Source organism: Salmo trutta, chromosome 12, assembly GCF_901001165.1.
Source record: "Salmo trutta chromosome 12, fSalTru1.1, whole genome shotgun sequence".
In the NCBI taxonomy this organism is placed as follows: Eukaryota; Metazoa; Chordata; class Actinopteri; order Salmoniformes; family Salmonidae; genus Salmo; species Salmo trutta.
The window spans coordinates 78,219,321-78,243,217 of NC_042968.1; the positions used below are offsets into that span (position 1 = coordinate 78,219,321).

General features: G+C 42.2%; 1 protein-coding gene across 5 annotated transcripts in view; it reads right to left on the bottom strand.

Annotated features, from left to right (window-relative positions):
* The window catches only part of LOC115204249 (AMME syndrome candidate gene 1 protein), a 32,826-nt gene extending 16,651 nt beyond the window's left edge, over positions 1-16,175 (bottom strand). For all 5 annotated transcript variants that reach the window (XR_003880339.1, XR_003880338.1, XR_003880340.1 and 2 more), the window contains exons 1-2: positions 14,681-16,175; positions 1,876-1,986 (exon numbers count right to left, since the gene is read on the bottom strand). Coding sequence is in view for 1 of the 5 variants with exons in the window: in XM_029769661.1 (XP_029625521.1) it covers positions 1,876-1,986; positions 14,681-15,126 (557 nt within the window). In the remaining 4 variants the exon portion in view is untranslated. The remainder of the gene's footprint in view (positions 1-1,875; positions 1,987-14,680) is intronic.
* Between the last annotated feature and the right edge of the window lie 7,722 nt (positions 16,176-23,897).

Below are 23,897 nucleotides of genomic sequence, written 5' to 3' on the forward strand. Positions count from 1 at the left end.
TCATTTTTGTTTCTAAAGTATGTCATTTTGAAAAAATAAATGTTACAGCTAAAAATTGGATGCTTGCCCTTTAAAGGGTAACTGTCAATCCCAATTCCAACCTTTGCCCAACCCCTTCAAATGTTCAAAAAATGCATTCAGGTGAAAAGTTGGTGGTGGGGGGAACTGCTCATAAATATTCATTTTTGGGGTGGGTAAACACATGATCCCAACACTTTCTCAACCAAACATAATTACCAGAAGTCCACTAGCATGCTCTGATAATAACATGATGTGCTTTGCGAGCAAATACAGCTCTGACCAGTTCGCTCAATGGTCAGGCACCGAATTCCTGACATGTATTGCCACTTGCGGTCAAAGTTAAACTTCCCCATGGTGTGCAAAACAAATCTTTGAAATGTGGTATTGCGGTATTGTGTTGGGAAGAAAAGTGCAAACGTCACCTTGAAAATTAAGATTAAAGGCTCAATTCAATCCAATCTGCATTACAGTATTTATGCAGTTTCTCTTTCTCCAATGGTTAAATGAACTCACAGATTTATACGGTACCCAAGACCAAAACCCTACAACTACTACCAGGGCGACCCCTCTCCCAGGTATGCTTTTACTTTTCAGAATTATAAGTGAGTGGGCACGGGATGTATAATATAAAAGATTTGAAGAAAAAAATATATATATCTGCCCCATGTGGGATTAGAATTCACAACCACTGAACTGCAACTGTCTGAGCGGACTTCACCACCGATCGGTCATAGCAGTTGGGGAAAAATACAACGACTTGACATGACCACCAATGTCATCTATTTCTTCTTAAAATGAATGTAGCTACGAATATAAACGTATAATCCTCAAAGCCTACATGTTTTTTTTTCCTTTGTAAAAAGCGCATAGATGTTTATGAAACGCTAAGCAAAAAGTTATAATTTGGTCATACACGGAAATGTGCCTTACTGCCTTTTAAATTGTTTAACGTCAGTAGTCTGGTCAAGGAAGCGTCATGCAAAATATAGTGGCACACTCCACTTACCAAGTCCATTGCCAAATAAGGCACACTGTCACCTGCTTTTATAGTAAGACCTGAGGTGGTACCACCCAGCACATCTAGAAGGGAGGGTATTTCATACCGAACCCCTCCCTTGAGATGACATAAGAGTTCCTACAGTTCCTATTAATCAATGGTAAGAGTTGAAGCGCTAGGGGCAAAAAGAGCTAGATTCACTACAAATAGTCCAAAATATATCATCTTTGCAACGAACTGTTAAAATAAAGACCAGAATTTACGTATTTCTATACAACTATGCCTAAATCATCTGGTTTTCAATCAAACATTATTTTTTTTAATGAAAGTTACTCTTTAACAACAAGTTAAGCTGTATTTTGATGTATTGCACTTGTGATTTCATGAAAGTTTAATATTTATAGCAATTTCACTTGAATTTCACGTTCTGCAATTTCACCGGCTGTTGGCCAGGTAGGATGCTAATGTACCACCTATCCCAAGTTAAGGTATCAACTGATGTCACTTGCGGGAGTGTGGTGGTGCTTGAATGAGCGGCCAATCATATTGCTCAAATACAAATATCATGACTTTTCGGTGTGTAGCCTTCAATGGTTTTAAATAAATGGTAGATTGCAACAGAGCAGGTATATGTTCAACTGGAACGCAAAAATAAACTGAAAAGTTACTGGGCCAGTCGGGACAGTGACTGACGAGATCCACTGGTCCGACATGTTTTTCCTGGCCCGGGGCCAGCGTTAATGTCGGTTTCTGGGGAGACTTTTGTTTAGGGGAAAAGTCAGACAACGTTAAAGAGTTCCAAGAGTACAGTACATGCTTGGAACTCTGGGCATGATCGTGTTAAGAGAGTGGCTTACCTGGTAAGGGTGTACTCCCTGAGTCCTGGGTGGAGGTTCATGGCAGAAAATGTACCTATACATCCCCTCAAGCGCTTGTCTCTGCCTATTTTCCATGTGACAAACAGCGGGCTGTAAGAGAAAGAAGGGAAGACAATGTTAGGACCTTTAGAGTTAAACACATTAGAACATCAGTTAAAATCTTGGCCCAATACATAGTTTGAAGGTCCAGGATTCACTTACAGTGCATTTGGAAAGTATTAAGACCCCTTAACTTTTTCCACATTTTGTTACATTATAGTCTTATTCTAAAATTGATTAAATTATTTATTTTTCTCATCAATCTACACACAGTATATAGGGAGGTGACCAAGAACCCTATGGTCACTCTGACAGAGTTCTAGAGTTCCTCTGTGGAGATGGGAGAACCTTCCAGAAGGACAACTATCTCTCCAGCATTCCACCAATCAGGACTTTATGGTAGAGTGGCCAGAGGGAAGCCACTCCTCAGTAAAAGGCACATGACAGCCCGCTTGGAGTCTGCAAAAAGGCACCTAAACGACTCTCAGACCATGAAAAACAAGATTATCTGGTCTGATGAAACCAAGATTGAACTCTTTGGCCTGAATGCCAAGCATCACGTCTAGAGGAAATCAGGCACCCCTCATCACCTGGCCAATACCATCCCTACAGTAAAGCATGGTGGTGGCAGCATCATGCTGTGGGAATGTTTTTCAGCGGCAAGGACTGGGAGACTAGTCAGGATCGAGGGAAAGATGAACAGAGCAAAGTACAGAGAGATCCTTGACCTGCTCCAGAGTGCTCAGGACCTCAGACTGGGGCAAAGGTTCACCTTCCAACGACCCTAAGCACGCAGCCAAGACAACGCAGGAGTGGCTTCGGGACAAGTCTCTGAATGTCCTTGAGTGGCCCAGCCAGAGCCCGGACTTGAACCAAATCGAACATCTCTGGAGAGACCTGAAAATAGCTGTGCAGCAACGCTCCCCATCCAACGAGAGCGAGCTTGAGAGGATCTGCAGAGAAGGCGAGAAACTCCCCAAATACAAGTGTGCCAAGTTTGTAGCGTCATACCCAAAAAGACTCAAGGCTGTAATCACTGCCAAAGGTGCTTCAACAAAGTACTGAGTAAAGGGTCTGAAAACTTGTGTAAATGTAATATTTCTGTTGTTTTTTTTAAATTCATTTTAATAAATTAGCAAACATTTCTAAACCTGTTTTTGCTTTGTCATTATGGGGTATTGTGTGTAGATTGATGGAGGGGGACTCTTCTATTCCATTTCAGAATAAGGCTGTAACGTAACAAAATGTGGAAAAAGTCAAGGCGTCTGAATGCGCTGTAGGGTTGAGAAAAACAATTGTGGACAATATTTGAATTGATTTCTCACATTCCTAGTGGTGGCACTGACGACAAAGGTCTTTCTCAACTAACATTGCACTGACAGATATTGATTGACAATGTGTAGTACTAAAAATAAGTACTAAAAATAAGATTGCTACATGAGGTTTCTGTTACAGTTTGCTATTAGACAGACAGAGCATAGCTCTCTGGTTTTACATTCAGGTGTTCTCTGGATCAAAGTAAAGTTAACCTTTTCTGTCAAAGCAGCAACCTGTCCAGTACTCTGGCTGTTTGTCATGGCCATATAGACTCAGGCAGCACCATAGTTTGAGTTTGACTGCCCATTGGGAGCTAAAATCAATTTGAGCTAAAATCGATTTTAAAATCAAGCGAGGCAGCAGTCAGTGACATTTTGTCTTGCGTTATGTGTGCCCAGAGAATTTCATGCACCAACAGATATACTGCTTTGCTTTCTCTGTAAACTGGCAAAGTACCCTTAGTAGCCTACATGTTACGTTTAGTCTCTACCAACAAAAAACATCACACAAAGTTGAAGTGGGAAGTTTACATACACTTAGGTTGGAGTCATTAAAACTTGTTTTCAACCACTCCACAAATGGCTTGTTAACAAACTATAGTTTTGACAAGTCGGTTAGGACATCTACTTTGTGAATGACAGAAGTAACTTTTTCCAACAATTGTTTACAGATTGAATTGTAAATGAAATAATCTATGTATCACAATTCCAGTGGGTCAGAAGTTTACATACACTAAGTTGACTGTGCCTTTAAACAGCTTTGAAAATTCCAAAAAATGATGTCATGGCTTTAGAAACTTCTGATAGGCTAATTGACATCATTTGAGTCAATTGGAGGTGTACCTGTGGATGTATTTCAAGGCCTACCTTCAAACTCAGTGCCTCTTTGTTTGACATCATGGGAAAAGCAAAAGAAATCAGCCAAGACCTCAGAAAAAGAATTGTAGACCTCCATAAGTCTGGTTCATCAATGGGAGTAATTTCCAAACGTCTGAAGGTACCACATTCATCTGTACAAACAATAGTACGCAAGTATAAACACCGTGGGACCACGCAGCCATCATACCGCTCAGGAAGGAGACGCGTTCTGTCCAAGAGATGAACGTACTTTGGTGCGAAAAGTGCAAATCATTCCCAGAACAACAGCAAAGGACCTTGTGAAGATGCTGGAGGAAACAGGTACAAAATAATCTATATCCACAGTAAAACGAGTCCTATAACGTCATAACCTGAAAGGCAGCTCAGCAAGGAAGAAGCCACTGCTCCAAAACCACCATTAAAAAGCCAGACTACGATTTGCAACTGCACATGGGGACAAAGATCGTACTTTTTGGAGAAATGTCCTCTGGTCTGATGAAACAAAAATAGAACTGTTTGGCTATAATGACCATCATTATGTTTGGAGGAAAAAGGGGGAGGCTTGCAAGCTAAAGAACACCATCCCAATCGTGAAGTACGGAGGTGGCAACATCATGTTGTGGGGGTGCTTTGCTGCAGGAGGGTCTGCTGCACTCTACAAAATAGATGGCATCGTGAGGAAGGAAAATTATGTGGATATATTGAAGCAACATCTCAAGATATCAGTTAAGAAGTTAATGCTTGGTCGCAAATGTGTCTTCCAAATGGATAATGACCCCAAGCATACTTCCAAAGTTGTGGCAAAATGGCTAAAGGACAACAAAGTCAAGGTATTGGAGTGGCCATCACAAAGCCCTGACCTCAATCCCATAGAACATTTGTGGGCAGAACTGAAAAAGCGTGTGCGAGCAAGGAGGCCTACAAACCTGACTCAGTTACATCAGCTCTGTCAGGAGGAATGGGCCAAAATTCACCCAACTTATTGTGGGAAGCTTGTGGAAGGCTCCCCGAAACGTTTGACCCAAGTTAAACAATTTAAACGCAATGCTACCAAATACTAATTGAGTGTATGTACACTTCTGACCCACTGGGAATGTGATGAAAGAAATAAAAGCGGAAATAAATCATTCTCTCTACTATTATTCTGACATTTCACATTCTTAAAATAAAGTGGTGATTCTAACTGACCTAAGACAATTTTTACTAGGATTAAATGTCAGGAATTGTGAAAAACTGAGTTTGAATGTATTTGGCTAAGGTGTATGTATACTTCCGACTTCAACTGTACATGTTTAACACACCCACACAATATGCTTATATGCAGGGAATATTGCAGATTAGGGTGTCCAATTAATCACCTAAAAGCATGGCAGCAGCTCCACCTCTTAGCCCTCAAATCACCTAAGAGATTTTGCACCTTTTCTCAATTACCCCCAGGATTACTGTCGCTAACTAAGTATTTTCCCACACAAAAGGCTAATACTTGCATGGGTTAATAAACTGTGTTAATATAGACCACTTTCAAATAGCTTAACTAGTCCTGATCTGGGCAGAGAAGGATGACGTATGAGGGTTCCAGCCTCATTCATACTTAAAGAGACGTCTCTACTCTGAGCTGAGTATTAATACACTCCATTGTATAAACTCACTTCTCCAGAAGAATTACATCAGTCCAGCAGAGCACATTGTGGATATATCTACCATGATGACCACCTCAAAAAGAAAGGGCAAATGTATCTATTCTTAGTATCAATGCCTTTCTTGGAGCTCATAACTTCATGTATATTTAAAAGCCGGGGCAATACAGAGGGGAGGGAGGAAAGACGGTCTTGGGAAAGAATATTATAGAGTAAGGAAAGGAGGTGGAGAGAGAAATCAGTTGCTTACTAATCAACAATGTCAATATTCTTAATCCTCAACATGTGTTCAGAGTGAGGAATAGCTGAGGAGCAATCTACATTAAAATCAAGTCCTCTCTGGACTGCACAGACAGCACTCGATAAGCGCCTGGAAATAACACAACAGTAGACAAACACTTCACAGTCTGAAAGAAGACTGTGAAGAGGAAGCCTGCACAGGAGAAAAAAGTATGTCTGAGTGAGTGTGTGTGTAAGACAGAGGCATCACAAACTTGCTTGATTGATGTCAGTTGATCTTAATAAGAAGTGATCTCTCAAGGGACAGACAGACAACTCCATACTTTCGAAGCGAGTGGGCAGCTCTGCTGTAATAGGTTGACTTCAGACAGACAAGCTCCTCCAGACAGCCAGTGAGTGAGTCAGTCCATCCGTCAGGCCGGCCACTTCATGGCTATGCAGTAGAGACCAACCAACCCAAGAGACTGACGGTCGCAGCCTGCAGCTCCCTACTTAAGATGAATCGCTTTTAATCTGGCTGATGAACCCCTTGGCAAATAAGGTGAGCAGCAGCCTGAGAGAGAGGCTGTGTGAGCCAAGACATTAATCTATGGGAAAGCAAGTGCAGAGGTAGGGACACTTAACAAGAGCTGTAGTTGTGACCCCAGTCACCATTGTGGGGTGAAAGACCACCTTTAACGACTGTTTTCCATTGGTCTGACAAAAGTTGAGGTTCCATTTCCAAACTGTGAAAATTCTACTTCAAAAGGATTTCAGTTAGAACATTTGTCTATCATACAGTTTCCTGACAGGAATCCATGATGGATCTCTTGCGAGTGAGCGGCCAGTTGTGCCTGCTAACTAAACATTCTATGGTGAGTGTTACGAGTTCTGGGGGGAAGGGCGACAGGGAACATTTTTGACATGCAGCCAGGGTTGATGGGTTCAGTGCGTTACAAAAGCCAGACTCCTGCGAGTCAACATGGATTTATCTTAATGAACTGCTGATGAATCAATCACACCATGAGGTCTGAGCAAACAAGAGAATCGTTCTAAAACCCTCATGGCTGGAGTCATGAAAATAGCACACTGGACCATTGGGCACTTCAGATATGAAAGGGAGACGGTGGGGGGTGTCCTGGGTGTAAACAGCTAGAAAAAAGAAAATCATCTTTGCCGTTCAGGCAGGTAACAACACAGCAGCATGATCATCTTTGTGTCCACTGACCACTGAGAATCAAAATGTAATTATTGTATTCCCCAGGCCCCTATTAGATGCTCACTATGCTACGCGTAATTCAGGCAATTTTTCCTCTGTCCCTCTACTCTAGCTTTTTTGGCAGAGCTCCCACTCGGTTCTGTGTGCCCATTCTGAAGAGTAATCCCAGCCTTCTGGCCACATACTAAAGGGATGTCCTATTGCATCACGTGCCATACTGTGTCCTTGACAATTCCACTCATCATCCATTCCCCCACCCACCCACAGCCAACACCATCTTCACATACAATACCAGCCCCCATCCAGACTGCTCTGTATGCCTGAAGAGTGAAGAGCAGACACATTCTCAATGGTTTCAATTAAACATGTGTTAAAGGGTGATTCAACTACACTGAACAAAAAATATTACCGCAACATGTAAAGTGTTGGCCCCATGTTTCATGAGCTGAAATTTAAGATCACAGAAATTGTCCATATGCACAAAAGCTTATTTCTCTCAAGTTGTGTGCACAAATTTGTTTACATCCCTGTTAATGAGCATTTCTCCTTTGCCAAGATAATCCATGCACCTGACAGGTGTAGCATATCAAGAAGCTGATTAAACAGCATGATCACTACACAGGTGCACCTTGTGCTGGGGACCATAAAAGGCCACTCTAAAATTTGCAGTTGTGTCACACAACACAATGTCACATGTCTCAAGTTTAGGGAGCGTGCAAATAGCATGCGGATTGCAGGAATGTCCATCAGATCAGTTGGCTGAGAATGTAATATTAATTTCTCTACCATAAGCTGCTTCCAATGTCATTTTAAAGAATTTGGCAGTATGTCCAACCGGCCTCACAACCACAGACCACGCGTAACCAAAGCAGTCCAGGACCTCCACATCAGACTTCTTCACCCACGGGATCGTATGAGACCAACCTCCCGGACAGCTGATGAAACTGTGTTTGCACAACCGAAAAATGTCTGCATAAACTGTCAGAAACCGTCTCAGGGAAACTCATCTGCATGTTCGTCATCTTCACCAGGGTCTTGACCTGACTGCAGTTCGGCGTTGTAACCGACTTCAGCATTTGCTCATCGATGGGGAGCAACTGCTCACATTCGATGGCCACTGTCATGCTGGAAAAGTGCTCGCTTCACAGATGAATCCCGGTTTCAACTGTACTGGGCAGATAGCGTCATGTGGGCGAGCGGTTTGCTGATGTCAACATTGTGAACAGCGTGACCCATCGTGGCGGTGGGTTTATTGTATGGGCAGGCATAAGCTATGGACAACGAACACAATTGCATTTTATCAATGGAAATTTCAATGCAGAGATACTGTGATGAGATCCTGAGGCACATTGTTGTGCCATTCATCTGCCACCATCACCTCATGTTTCAGCATGATAATTGCACACCCCATGTCACAAGGATCTGTACACAATTCCTGGAAGCTGAACATGTCCCAGTTCTTCCATGGTCAGCATACTCACCAGACATGTCACCCGATGAGCATGTTTGGGAAGTTCTGGATTGATATGTATGACAGTGTGTTCCAGTTCCCACCAATATCCAGCAACTTCACACAGCCATTGAAGAAGAGTGGGACAACATTCCACCGGCCACAATCAACAGCCTGATCAACTCTATGCGAAGGAGATGTGTCACATGGCATGAGGCAAATGGTGGTCACACCAGATACTGTTTTGTTTATCCCCACCCCTACCTGCATATCTGTATTCCCAGTCAATGACATCTATAGATTAGGTCCTAATGAATTTATTTCAATTGACTGATTACCTTATATGAACTCTAACTTAGTAAAATCTGTGAAATTGTTGCATGTTACGTTTTATATTTTTGTTCAGTGTACATGAGTAAAAGGGTGATCCAACACTACCCATTTGGTATCCATCCATTGCTGATGGATGAATGGATCATTGCTGATGGATTAATGGATCATTGCTGATGGATGAATGGATCATTGCTGATGGATGAATGGATCATTGCTGATGGATGAATGGATCATTGCTGATGGATGGATGGGTAGCAATGTGTGATAGGCCTAACCGATTTCATCTCAACTCACACAAACACATTGGGATGGAATCCAGTCGGAATACCAGCGTTCTGCACTGCAGAGGTCCAACCCTGAGGACACAGACAGTGTGTCTCTGCAAAGCACATCAAACAAGGGCTGCTTTTAAAAGGCTTTGTCAAGCATATTTAACTGGGCCCAGTTAGTCACTCAGTCCTATTTTATAGCAGTAAGTCAAATACATTTCAGCAAGCCATTACACCCACCATCTCAGATTGTTCTGAAATAATATATATATAGTTAGAAACCTATACGATTAGCATTCCTGCGACATTGTTTTTTTTTTAAATATTATTTTATCTGTGAGAAATTAAGCTAATTGATTGCACCGAAATTGGCCCGTTTAATTTATAGGACATATCTAATAAATATAGTACTCAACATTCGATTGGGACCAAACTGTTTTTCTATCAATGACTGAGACATGAGGAATCCAAATAAATTGTCAAAAACCACCCATGGACCACCCATACCCAAGCCAAACCCACCACACCAACGAGTATACAGTATCAGTTCTCTATGTCTAACAAGTAGTATGGTGCTGCGGAAAAATAATGTATGCTATTCTTATCTGTTTCTAACAACAGAAACTAGTTCAGAACAATCTAAGATGGTGGGTGTCAATCCTCTTTCTGGTGATTTTTGACGTGGAACGAACCAAATGGAAGAACTTGACAGGTACATATTAGTTCAGATCAAGAGGTATGTCATCACATGAAATGTTTAATGAGGTGCTTCAAATCCTCTCCTCTGTACCAATCAGTCCATTCAAATAAGTGCCATCCCAAACAGTGGAAACACTAGAAAAGGCTGCAGGGGCGTTTTAATGCGCATTGCTACATCTGGAGCCCAGTTCACACACAGACACCTTTCCACTGCAGACTGACTACTAATCAGTCCTGATGACATCACTGCCCACCATAGTCACAATTACACATTGCACTATAGTACCCAGTCCCAGTTTTCACACTGAGCGGGCAATTATTCAGGAGATTCAAAATTGTCGTAAGTCACATGCATATAGGCACATATTACACTCCTTTGGCTTCTGATTTATGGGTCACAGGTGGAGCTGGTGTTGTGGGCAGGAGTGTGTGCAGAGATCAGATGGGGTGTGGGAAGGGGCTGGTGTCATGTTCCTCACATCATCAGTTCCTCAAGCAGAAACCACCATGTTGTGTGTGGCCCTCGGTTTCAACGTCGCAGGCCCAGTTCATCTCCCACATTCTAGTAGTCTGGAATAAATCAAGCACGAGGCTTGAGGTGCAGGGGTAAGTTTAATGTTCATTTGAGCCTCGGTAGAGCAGCTTTATTATACAGCCATGGTTATGGCAACAACCCTCCTCTTGGAGCTGATCCACGCCACCTGATTAGGTGAATCCCCCTGGTGGTAAACACACTGGCCTGGATGGATCAGACTACTCCCATCTCCATTTTAGACGTATAGGCTAATGCAAGTGGGGGTAGACTTGGAGAGGAACTGAGTGAAGTCTCTCAACACAGGGAAAGCCCTTGCCCTTCAAATCTAAAATTAGCATAAAGATGACACCGGTGTTAAAATATTAGAAAAGCAGAGCGGTGTTCAGTTCCTTGTCTTCATAGCTGGAAAGAGATTGCAGACAGCACTCTCTGTATTAGTACCATACTAATGTTAGAACAGCAGGGAGGGGCTTGAACATGTGTGTATGCTGTTGCCTCTAGTATACCCATCATGGCATTACTCATCTCTTCCCTCGGCATTACCGCCCAACATTACAAGCATGTTGCAAACAACTACCTCTGGGTGATCAATTCCCTATTTTACAATGTGTAAATTCAAACAATCATATGAATGTATGAGATGCCTTCTATTGAAGAAAAACAGCCCAACACATTTTTTTCAGGTTTTGTTTCAATCTTCCCAAAAGAGCGGAACTTGATATCAAATAATTATCTCACATGGAAATTCCCATTGAAGGAAAATGAAACTGGGCTTTCAACCTCCTCCACCCCTTTCCATCTGCCACACTCTGCTTGGATTCTCGGTCCCATTTTCTGACATCAGGCAGAACTTTCACTTGACCCCTAAATCCTAGGACAGTGGGCATCAAACGGATCAACAGATTACAGTGCATCATCACCATGGCCCTGAGCACTATCAGGTTACCGCTTCATGTAACACTCACAAAACACACTGATTCAGACGGGGTGAATACGGAGTATCCCCAACATACACAAGATGTTCAACTTGTGACAGAACTGTCTAGTGAGGCTGAATTAGTTTCACTGTTAAACAGACACTGAGCTGGTACTTAGGAATCAAGGGGAAATCACCTCCAATAAACTAACAGCTACCAGGATTCTCACACTAGTAAGTCTATACATAGACCTCTAAGTCAAGAAATCCCTGCGCGTGTAAACGGAGACATGGAATCAAGTGTCCAACTCTCAATCAATGGCTCTACCGCTGCTCTTCCTCTATCCAACATTAACAAAATGGGAAGCATATACTTTGTGTGATCCGGCTTATGCATTTGTGTGAGGTAGCCTAGCAGGGCGGCAGGTAGCCTAGTGGTTAAGAGCGTTGGGCCAGTAACTGAGAGGTTGCTGGTTTGAATCCACGGGCCGACTAGGTGAAAAACCTGTCGACATTTCCCTTGAGCAAGGCACTTAACCATAATTGCTCCTGTAATTCGCTCTGGATAAGAGTGTCTGCTAAATAACTAAAAGGGAGAGGCAAAGAGATAAATATGTTAAATATGCACCCTTTCCCTTACATATCTGTAGAAACATATGCCTGGCCATTTCCAAAAGGCATGATGATAAAGGCGGGTGGCAAAACTCTGTATCTATAAGATAGCCATACGTTATTGTCCCTAAAAAAAAAAAGTCAAAATGCCTTGACGCATAAGTATGTTTTAAGCAGGTAATTATTATACATTTGAAAAACGTGGTGTGTTAAATATAGTAAGGAAGAAATGACTGCATGTTGTCAGGATTTGCTATAAAGAAGAAAATAATGTTGAAATGAATGGTATCAATAGAGTTGGTCTCCAGGCCTCCCATTAATGATTCAAACATCTACATTGATATAGAATAATGGACAGGATGTTGATTTTACTTTGAAATGAAGGCACAGCACTAATATACTAGTTAACACTTGCGTGTACCCATTTGTTTTTTCTTCTAATAAACACTTGTGTGTATAGACAGAGTCCGTGTGAAATGTATATGGTAGTAACAATGCTACAAAAAGGTGGCTGAGAGCCATATTTGGTTTTTAAATGACATGCCTATCTGTTAAAATGTGGTCTTGCACACTAGTATGCACAGAATGCCTCCCAGTTACCTAGCTGTACAATGGCCAATTACCATTTTTACAGCCTTAAAGGAGAAAAGTACCTTGGCATCTCATTAAAAATAGCATCCCAATGTTTACTGTGAGCAAGGAAAGGCCACCATGACAACAGCTCCCTAAAGCTACTCTGGCTGTTAGGTTGGCTGTAATAACTGATGATGTAATAATGTATGCCTAACTAAGTGTGTAGACTGTCATTACCAACAGAAAATACACATATTGGGATTTTAACACAATGCCATTGGTAAATGTAGGCCTAATATTGCATAAAATACTGTCTCTACTCATGAATGTGTTGTGGACAAACCCCCTTTAAATGAACATTATGTAGAAGCTGTCCAGATTTTTAATGGTTATTACATTCAATGCTGTATGGATTGATGAAGAATGTCAATTATGCCTTGAGTTTAGGACAACTGTAAATTACCCTAACATAAACCAAAACGAAGGTTGTAGGCTACTAATAAGAATACTAGAATGGACGTGAAACTTCATATGACGGTCCAAAGGTCAGCCATGTTGGTCAGGGAGTTGGTCAACCAAGGCTTAACAATGCTGTGATAAAACAGTGTAAAAAAAAGAAACTGCATTTGGAGAATTTATCTGCGCTGTATGTTTGTCAGCTAGCCAGACAGTTTTAGAGGAATGATTACATACATTTTTCAAATTAACTGCCAATATAACATTCCATTCAAACAATGTAGTCAATCCACAGCCATACACTGTCAAATCAGTTGTCTATAGGATTTAGACAAGTTGTAAATGCAATAAGTACTGATATTGCATCATATAATATCATTCACAGCTTTCCAATAAATATATATATCTTTTTTTACATTTATGGTCTGTTCACATATTTTTAGAGGCTATTTATACAGAAAACGCATATAAAACCCATAACGTGTATAAACCCAAAACCCAATCATATGACAATAATTATATTACACAATGTACACATGACTTACATTTATTTTCCTGCAAAAGTATAATCAGGACTATGCCTCTACTGCTGTTCGTTCCAAATAGACTGGTTTGGATTTCTCCCTGACCAATATGGCTGCCATTTTGAATCAATTCTGCAACTTTGAGGGTTTATGACATATCCTATTAAATTACTAGAGGGGGGTCTCTATAATTAATCCTTATGGTTTTTGTAAACAAGCAATGTAGTTAGGTATAGTCAATCTCACAGCCTGATAGTCCTTGCATCAAATAGTTATGTCTATAGTTGTCTGAAACACAGGCTAGATCGTATTTTAATCGTAGGCCCCTATGTGTCATCACTGATCAGTATCGTCGATTATACCTGTCAGGTAGAACTCCGTCGGTGTGGTTCACATTTTCTTTGCGTATCGAATAGCATCTTTGGTGTTGCCACATCTAGCAAGTCAATGTGTAATGAGGCTTTATGAGACACGCTGCTAACTGTATGCCTAACCGTAACCTTGAACTACGACCAAAAAGGCAAATGTTGGTTTTATACGATACAGCCAATATACGATATAGCCAATTTTGACTTTGCCGCTGGCCTATCTAGTGGGAACCCGTCCTCTGTCATGGTCGATTGACACAGACAAGGCAGCTAGTTAAATTCTAGATCTAGACTTTGGATGAAGGAATATAATCAAGCCGTGTCATTTTCAGAACACAGAAAAAAATTGACAAACACACCACGCGCCGTAACACAACAATTGTGTGGTGTTTTCTAAACTTTCTAAACTGTAAAGTTGAAACTCGCCCTTCCTGGCTACCATGCTAACGTAGCCTTTAATGCTAACTAGCTGCTGTTTTTCTTTGTTGAGCTAGCTAGCGGACGTAAGCACCACACCATCCAGTGAAAGTAAACTTTATCCAAGTAACAGAAGCAATATATTAATTTACGAAAGTTGCACAGCTCAACCAACTGACTTTTATTTTCACTACTACAATTGTTTCGTTATCTGCTTGCTGTAACTTGCTGGCTAACGTTAGGTAAGAACGTTTTACTACACAGTCGATACTATTGCTTATTCAGTCATTAACGTTAGCACTAGTAGCTACTACTTAACAACATAATATTAGGACGAAACTTACTAGGAATCGTTTGTAAACCTAGGTGTTCGGGGAGGTTGGTATCCATACAGATGGCAATAAAGCACGTCGAAACAGAAGCAGCACATCTCCGCCGAAACAACCATCTTCCTGCCTCCACTTCCCGAACCAGATCCCGGGCTTAGATTCGGGGAGAGGCCAGTTGAGTTGTAGCCTCCCGGGGTTGGGGACAACGCGTTGGTGCTACTACTACTACCCCCAGGACACCCCAGGCCGTTCACTCGATTCATGTTCCCTGCCGCCACAGTCGAGGAGGAACCAATCCCCAAGTCCGATCCACAATGTCCGGTCCCTGCCACTCCGTTTCCCGCCCCCACCCCGCCAGGACCCCCCGACCCGGGGGATCCCGACAGCTTCTGCTTCTTCACCCCGCAGCACCCGGCCGCCATCTTGGAACAATCTGCACCGACACACCGCTTCCGACCCATCACCGTCACCAAGGGAAGGGTGGGGGGAAACGCCGACCAGACGTACAAATCCCACTGCGTTAATACGTGTGACGGACAATGCCCCACTTTCACTTTTTTTTGTCGGGCGACGTTATATCCAATATGATGAGACTGCAATGTCACCCTATCTTTGCCTTTAAAAATACGTGACTTACGCAAAGTCCTTATGTGTTTTCGCTAAGAAGACAGCTGTGAACCACTTCAAACTGTTCGATTGATCTCAGATATTGTCCAAAATACAGGTCCCTTCTTCGGAACACGATAACCACCGAGGTGATTTCACAAAGCAATCTTTCTCTCGAATGATGCAGAAACTCATTCAACCTCACTAGCTTCCCAAGAGGAAAAACAGTTAGCTAGCTAGCTAGTTAACTATCCAGTCAGTAGCCAGATGTGGAGCTGTGACAGCTACTGCACTGCACCCCCCGCAACAGAGACAATCCTTTTTGTGTGGGAGTCGGGAGCTTGAGTACGCAGGACCCATACGCTTCAGCACGAATAGTACATTACGCTCCGGACCATGTAGTTTAACATTGCACCAGTTGTTTACTTTCATCCGAACTTCTAGCTAGACAACTGATCCAATATTGGAGGTCCAAACGTCAAGTCGACGCAAAATAAAATGCCATTTGTCTATTATGCAGTTTGAGCCATCAGACAGCGTCAGCGCCGACCAAGTCATTTCAACAATCCAGCTGATCAGTTTGCACATGCATTTTGTCAGTTCTCGGACAGTTTAAAACATCTTATTTATACCCCAGCGTCATATCAGCGTTGAAGGTTTGCTGTATATTTGTTTGGAGTCAGCTTGTTATCCGTCTACTGTGATGCATTTTGAGAGAGCAGCATTCTTTCTATTCCATCTGTCCGAAATCCTCCGGGTTTGGTCTCTCGCTCTTCGCCCGACTCACAGCGGCTACAATTAGCCTGATAGCCTCTGTACTGTTGGGGAGGGGGGGGACCTGTGATCATCTGTAGTCACTGACAGTATTTACCTTCCCAACGCCGAAATAGGATCCAGGAAATGTTTTGCGATCGATTCCTACGCATAATACGTAGTCTCACCGTATACTGTCCGTGTCAAATCTGAATTCTTGCTGCGAATTACGCAGAAAAAATGCTGCTTGTGCTATCCTCAGTTCCTAATTAACTTGGCCTCAACCGCGTGAGGATGCCGATGTTCGATTGCAATTTGTCATTTACTAATTGTGCTCCATTAGACAATTTGTATCCGACTTCACTTAGAGAAAGCAAACATGCATCCCTTCAAATCCTTTTCGTTGCAGTCGTAAAATGTGCCGTCCGCCCTCTTGCTGCAGGTGATGTCTCAGCTGCTCTCCAGAATCGACTGGCCGCGCGAGGGATTTAGGAATAGCAGACTTGAAAATTGGATTCGATTCCTCACGATATTAGGCTATCAAAATACCAATGTAGGCTACTGAAAATATTGATTGGTCCATGCTGTTCAAGTTACCAACCGAAATGTAAACTCTTTATTACATTGCTGTTACACAGGCAGGTACAGTGTAATAATTTGTGTAACCTAGGTGGTACATCAACATACAGTACCTGCCTGGTTTTAGGCTATAACGGACCAACTGGGAACCATCGTGGTGTCATAACTCAGATCACACGGTGGGCTCTGCCAGTTGTTGGGGTGTAGATGTAAACTAGTTATCTAATGAGCTCTAGCCATGATCATGCAATGACATCACCACCCCTGAAACCTTAAGTAGTGTTGTCGTTGTTATGAACGAGGGTTCACATCCTAAGTGAAGTCAGCCGTACATGGACGAATGAGCTTTATATTGGGAAAGTTTCCTATTCCTATCCTAATCATTTACCCAAAATATGGCAACAGTAAGCTCACAACACCAAAGACCCTTCTCTAATGATCTTTCATAGTTGTACTGTAAGTGAGGGAGTGATACCAAGGTCAGAAAATGAGATGTTGCACTAAAAGTGTAGGTTTACACTTGTCTGAGGACTCACTGAATTGAATTACGCTGCTATATGGATCGGTACATACACTACATTCAGTCTGAAACTGCCATCCTAGAAGTCGTTTATGTGACTTCAAAATGAGGGATGTTGTACAAAACAAATTCATCAGCGATTGGATCGCCTCTAATGAATCTAACTAATCAGAGTATCAAAGTTGATAACGTCATCATGTAGGCCAGCTCTGGCCCAACCCATCGGTTTCTGGGACCAATCTGAAAGGTCAGAATGTGTTGACGTTCTAGAAATCATCAGGAAGGGGGAAAATCCAGACTCATCATGGAGAAGAAACATTAGTTGGCCGTAGCAATGTGGATGGGTAGCCAGGCAATGTTCACACCTCTCTGCAGATGACTGGCTGCTCCCTAAGTGAGGGCTTAAAATGGATGACAGTGAGGTTTCTCAGCACTGAGCTGGGCAGATCAGATCAGGCAGGTTTGGAGAGAAAACACATACAGAGCCCTCTAAGCTGCTAGGCTGAATGAATGCGCATGAGCTTGAAGCGCTGAAACCTTTTGCAGTGTGTTGCCCATCTTCATTTGAACTACTGTATATTGCAGATGGTTCTTTGCAAGAGCAGCAAACTACTTGCAACATGTTCTTCAATAAAGGTAGACTCAGCAATATGACAACCTTTCACTCCAATCCCTGGTCCCGAAACAAAGAATTGATTGAGACATCAAATCAAATTTTATTTGTCATATGTGTCTTTTTGGCCTTCTTTTTGGCCTTCCTGTGACAATACCCGATGTCACAGGAAGGCCAAAAAGATCCTCAAGGACAACAACCACCCGAGCCACTGCCTGTTCACCCCGCTACCATCCAGAAGGCGAGGTCAGTACAGGTGCATCAAAGCTGGGACCGAGAGACTGAAAAGCAGCTTCTATCTCAAGGCCATCAGACTGTTAAATAGCCATCACTAGCACATTAGAGGCTGCTGCCTATATATACTGCTCAAAAAAATAAAGGGAACACTAAAATAACACATCCTAGATCTGAATGAATGAAATAATCTTATTAAATACTTTTTTCTTTACATAGTTGAATGTGCTGACAACAAAATCACACAAAAATAATCAATGGAAATCCAATTTATCAACCCATGGAGGTCTAGAATTGGAGTCACACTCAAAATTAAAGTGGAAAACCACATTACAGGTTGATCCAACTTTGATGTAATGTCCTTAAAACAAGTAAAAATGAGGCTCAGTAGTGTGTGTGGCCTCCATGTGCCTGTATGACCTCCCTACAACGCCTGGTCATGCTCCTGATGAGGTGGCGGATGGTCTCCTGAGGGATCTCCTCCCAGACCTGGACTAAAGCATCCGCCAACTCCTGAACAGTCTGTGGTGCAACGTGGCGTTGGTGGATGGAGCGAGACATGATGTCCCAGATGTGCTCAATTGGATTCAGGTCTGGGGAACGGGCGGGCCAGTCCATAGGATCAATGCCTTCCTCTTGCAGGAACTGCTGACACACTCCAGCCACATGAGGTCTAGCATTGTCTTGCATTAGGAGGAACCCAGGGCCAACCGCACCAGCATATGGTCTCACAAGGGGTCTGAGGATCTCATCTCGGTACCTAATGGCAGTCAGGCTACCTCTGGCGAGCACATGGAGGGCTGTGCGGCCCCCCAAAGAAATGCCACCCCACACCATGACTGACCCACCGCCAAACCGGTCATGCTGGAGGATGTTGCAGGCAGCAGAACGTTCTCCACGGCGTCTCCAGACTCTGTCACGTCTGTCACGTGCTCAGTGTGAACCTGCTTTCATCTGTGAAGAGCACAGGGCGCCAGTGGCGAATTCGCCAATCTTGGTGTTCTCTGGCAAATGCCAAACGTCCTGCACGGTGTTGGGCTGTAAGCACAACCCCCACCTGTGGACGTCGGGCCCTCATACCACCCTCATGGAGTCTGTTTCTGACCGTTTGAGCAGACACATGCACATTTATGGCCTGCTGGACGTCATTTTGCAGGGCTCTGGCAGTGCTCCTCCTGCTCCTCCTTGCACAAAGGTGGAGGTAGCGGTCCTGCTGCTGGGTTGTTGCCCTCCTACGGCCTCCTCCACGTCTCCTGATGTACTGGCCTGTCTCCTGGTAGCGCCTCTATGCTCTGGACACTACGCTGACAGACACAGCAAACCTTCTTGCCACAGCTCGCATTGATGTGCCATCCTGGATGAGCTGCACTACCTGAGCCACTTGTGTGGGTTGTAGACTCCATCTCATGCTACCACTAGAGTGAAAGCACCGCCAGCATTCAAAAGTGACCAAAACATCAGCCAGGAAGCATAGGAACTGAGAAGTGGTCTGTGGTCCCCACCTGCAGGACTACTCCTTTATTGGGGGTGTCTTGCTAATTGCCTATAATTTCCACCTGTTGTCTATTCCATTTGCACAACAGCATGTGAAATTCATTGTCAATCAGTGTTGCTTCCTAAGTGGACAGTTTGATTTCACAGAAGTGTGATTAACTTGGAGTTACATTGTGTTGTTTAAGTGTTCCCTTTATTTTTTTGAGCAGTGTACATAGACTTGAAATCACTGGCCACTTTAATAAATGGAACACTAGTCACTTTAATAATGTTTACATATTTTGCATTATTATCTCAAATGTATATACTGTATTCTATTCTACTGTATCTTAGTCTATGCCGCTCTGACATTGTTCATCCATATATTTATATATTCTTAATTCCATTCCTTTACTTAGACTTGTGTGTATATGTTGTGAAATTGTTAGATATCACTTGTTAGATATTAATGCACTGTCGGAGCTAGAAACACAAGCATTTCGCTACACCCACAATAGCATCTGCTAAACACATGTGACCAATAAAATTTGATTTTGTGTAGACTTTACCCTGAAATGCTTACTTACGAGCCCTTTTCCAACAATGCAGAGTTAAAAAGTAAGAAGACAAACAAATGAGCAAATAAGGAAAGAGTAAAACAATAAAATAACAATCACAAGGCTATATACAAGGAGTACCAGTACCTAGTCAATGTGCAGGGGTACGAGGTAATATGTATATGTAGGTAGGGGTAAAAGTGACTAGGCAATCAGGATACATAAACAAAGTAGCAGCAGTGGATGTGAAAGTGTGTCTGGCATCAACATGCGTGTGTGTGCGTATGTAGTGTGTGAGTTGGCGTGTCAGTGTAGTTAGGATGTGTGAGTGTGTGGGTAGAGTCCAGGGCATCGGAGGACACAGCAGGATTTCTTATAAGCGTCTGGCAGTGGTGGAAAAAGGACCCAATTGTTATACTCGAGGAAAAGTATAGATATGTTAATAGAAAGTTATTAAAGTAAAAGTGAAAGTCAGCCAGTAAAATACTACTTGAGTAAAAGTCTAAAAGCATTTGGTTTTAAATATACTTAATTATCAAAAATAAAAATCATTTAAAATTCCTTATACTAATCCAATCAAAATGTATTTGTCACATGCACCAAAAAAAAACAAAAAAAAAAACAGGTGCAGACCTTACCGTGAAATGCTTACTTACAAACACTTAACCAAAAACACAGTTAAGAAAAATAGAGTTAAGAAAATATTTAATAAATAAACTAAAGTAACACAATAAAATAACAATAACGAGGCTACAGTATATACATGGTGTACTCAAAATGAGTACTTTTGGTTGTCAGGGAAAATGGAGTAAAAAGTACAATATTTTCTATAGGAATGCAGTGGAGTAAAAGTAAAAGTTGTCAAAAATATAAATAGTAAAGTACAGATACCCCAAAAAACAACTTAAATAAAAATACTTTAAAGTACTACTTAAGTACTTTACACCACTGGCATCTGGATTAGAGTCTCGCTCCTTGAAAGCAGCAGCTCTACTCTTTAGCTCAGTGCAGATGTTGCCTGTAATCCATGGCTTCTGGTTGGGATATGTACGTACGGTCACTGTGGGGACAACATCGTCGATGCACTTATTAATAAAGCCGGTGACTGATGTGGTAAATTCCTCAATACCAACGGATGAATCCCGGAACATATTCCAGTCTGTGTTAGCGAAACAGTCCTCTAGTTTAGCATCTGCTTCATTGAGCGCATCACTGGTACTTCCTGCTTGAGTTTTTGCTTGTAAGCACGAATCAGGAGGATAGAGTTATGGTCAGATTTGCCAAATGGAGGGTGAAGGAGAGCTTTGTATGCATCTCTGTGTGTAGGGTAAAAGGTGATCTGTATTTTATTTTTCTCACAATATTGAACCATACCTTGAAGTTATTGCTGTTTGGAAGGTTGTCACAACTGTAGTCAGGTTAGAAACCTGATATGGCAGTGTGATACATTTGTTGGGCTTTCTACCTGCAGCAGTGATACATCAGCAAGATGACTGGAGTTGTACTCAGTCAGAGGGAGCCAATTACAGTGCCTATATAAAGTCTACACCCCACTTGGATTTCTTAACATTTTGTTACAAAGTGGGATTAAAACAGATTTAATTGTCATTAAATCTTTGGCTGCGAGTCTTCTTTGGTAAGTCACATAACAGCATTGCACACCTATGTTGTGCAATATTTGCCCATTATTCTTTTAAAATTCTTCAAGCTCTGTCAGGGTGTTGAAGATCATGGCTAGACAGCAATTTTCAAGTTGCCATAGATTTAAGCAGATTTAAGTCAAAACTGTAACTAGGTCACTCAGGAACATTCACTGACGTCTTGGTAAGTAACTCCAGTGTAGATTTGGCTTTGTGTTGTAGGTTATTGTCCTGCTGAAACAGAAATTCCTCTCCCCGTGTCTGGTGTAAAGCAGACTGAAGCAGGTTTTCCTCTAGGATTTTGCCTGCGCTTAGCTCCATCCCAATTATTTTCATCCTGAAAAGCTCCCCAGTCTTTGCTGATTTCAATCATACCCATACCATGATATGGTCACCACCATGCTTGAAAATAAGGAGGCAGTTACTCAGTGATGTGTTGGATTTGACCCAAACATAAGGCTTTGCATTTAGGCCAAAAAGTGAATTCCTTTGCCATGTTTTTGTTGTTGCAGTATTACACCAAAAAAATATATAAACGCAACATCTAAAGTGTTGGTCCCATGTTTCATGAGCTGAAATAAAATATCCCAGAAATGTTCCATACACACAAAAAGCTTACTTCTATCAAATTTTGCAAAAAACATTTTTACATCCCTGTTTGTGAGCATTTCTCCTTTGCCAAGATAATCCATTCATCTGACAGGTGTGACATACAGTGGGGCAAAAAAGTATTTAGTCAGCCACCAATTGTGCAAGTTCTCCCACTTAAAAAGATGAGAGAGACCTTTAATTTTCATCATAGGTACACTTCAACTATGACAGACAAAATGAGAAAAAAAAATCCAGAAAATCACATTGTAGGATTTTTTATGAATTTATTTGCAAGTTATGGTGGAAAATAAGTATTTGGTCACCTACAAACAAGCAAGATTTCTGGCTCTCACAGACCTGTAACTTCTTCTTTAAGAGGCTCCTCTGTCTTCCACTCGTTACCTGTATTAATGGCACCTGTTTGAACTTGTTATCAGTATAAAAGACACCTGTCCACAACCTCAAACAGTCACACTCCAAACTCCACTATGGCCAAGACCAAAGAGCTGTCAAAGGACACCAGAAACAAAATTGTAGACCTGCACCAGGCTGGGAAGACTGAATCTGCAATAGGTAAGCAGCTTGGTTTGAAGAAATCAACTGTGGGAGCAATTATTAGGAAATGGAAGACATATAAGACCACTGATAATCTCCCTCGATCTGGGGCTCCACGCAAGATCTCACCCCGTGGGGTCAAAATGATCACAAGAACGGTGAGCAAAAATCCCAGAACCACACGGGGGGACCTAGTGAATGACCTGCAGAGAGCTGGGACCAAAGTAACAAAGCCTACCATCAGTAACACACTACGCCGCCAAGGAATCCTGCAGTGCCAGTGCCCCCTGCTTAAGCCAGTACATGTCCAGGCCCGTCTGAAGTTTGCTAGAGAGCATTTGGATGATCCAGAAGAGGATTGGGAGAATGTCCTATGGTCAGATGAAACCAAAATATAACTTTTTGGTAAAAACTCAACTCGTTGTGTTTGGAGGACAAAGAATGCTGAGTTGCATCCAAAGAACACAATACCTACTGTGAAGCATGGGGGTGGAATCATCATGCTTTGGGGCTGTTTTTCTGCAAAGGGACCAGGACGACTGATACGTGTAAAGGAAAAAATGAATGGGGCCATGTATTGTGAGATTTTGAGTGAAAACCTCCTTCCATCAGCAAGGGCATTGAAGATGAAACGTGGCTGGGTCTTTCAGCATGACAATGATCCCAAACACACCGCCCGGGCAACGAAGGAGTGGCTTCGTAAGAAGCATTTCAAGGTCCTGGAGTGGCCAAGCCAGTCTCCAGATCTCAACCCCATAGAAAATCTTTGGAAGGAGTTGAAAGTCCGTGTTGCCCAGCGACAGCCCCAAAACATCACTGCTCTAGAGGAGATCTGCATGGAGGAATGGGCCAAAATACCAGCAACAGTGTGTGAAAACCTTGTGAAGACTTACAGAAAACGTTTGACCTGTGTCATTGCCAACAAAGGGTATATAACAAAGTATTGAGATAAACTTTTGTTATTGACCAAATACTTATTTTCCACCATAATTTGCAAATAAATTCATAAAAAATCCTACGTGATTTTCTGCATATTGTTTCATCATTTTGTCTGTCATAGTTGACGTGTACCTATGATGAAAATTACAGGCCTCTCTCATGTTTTTAAGTG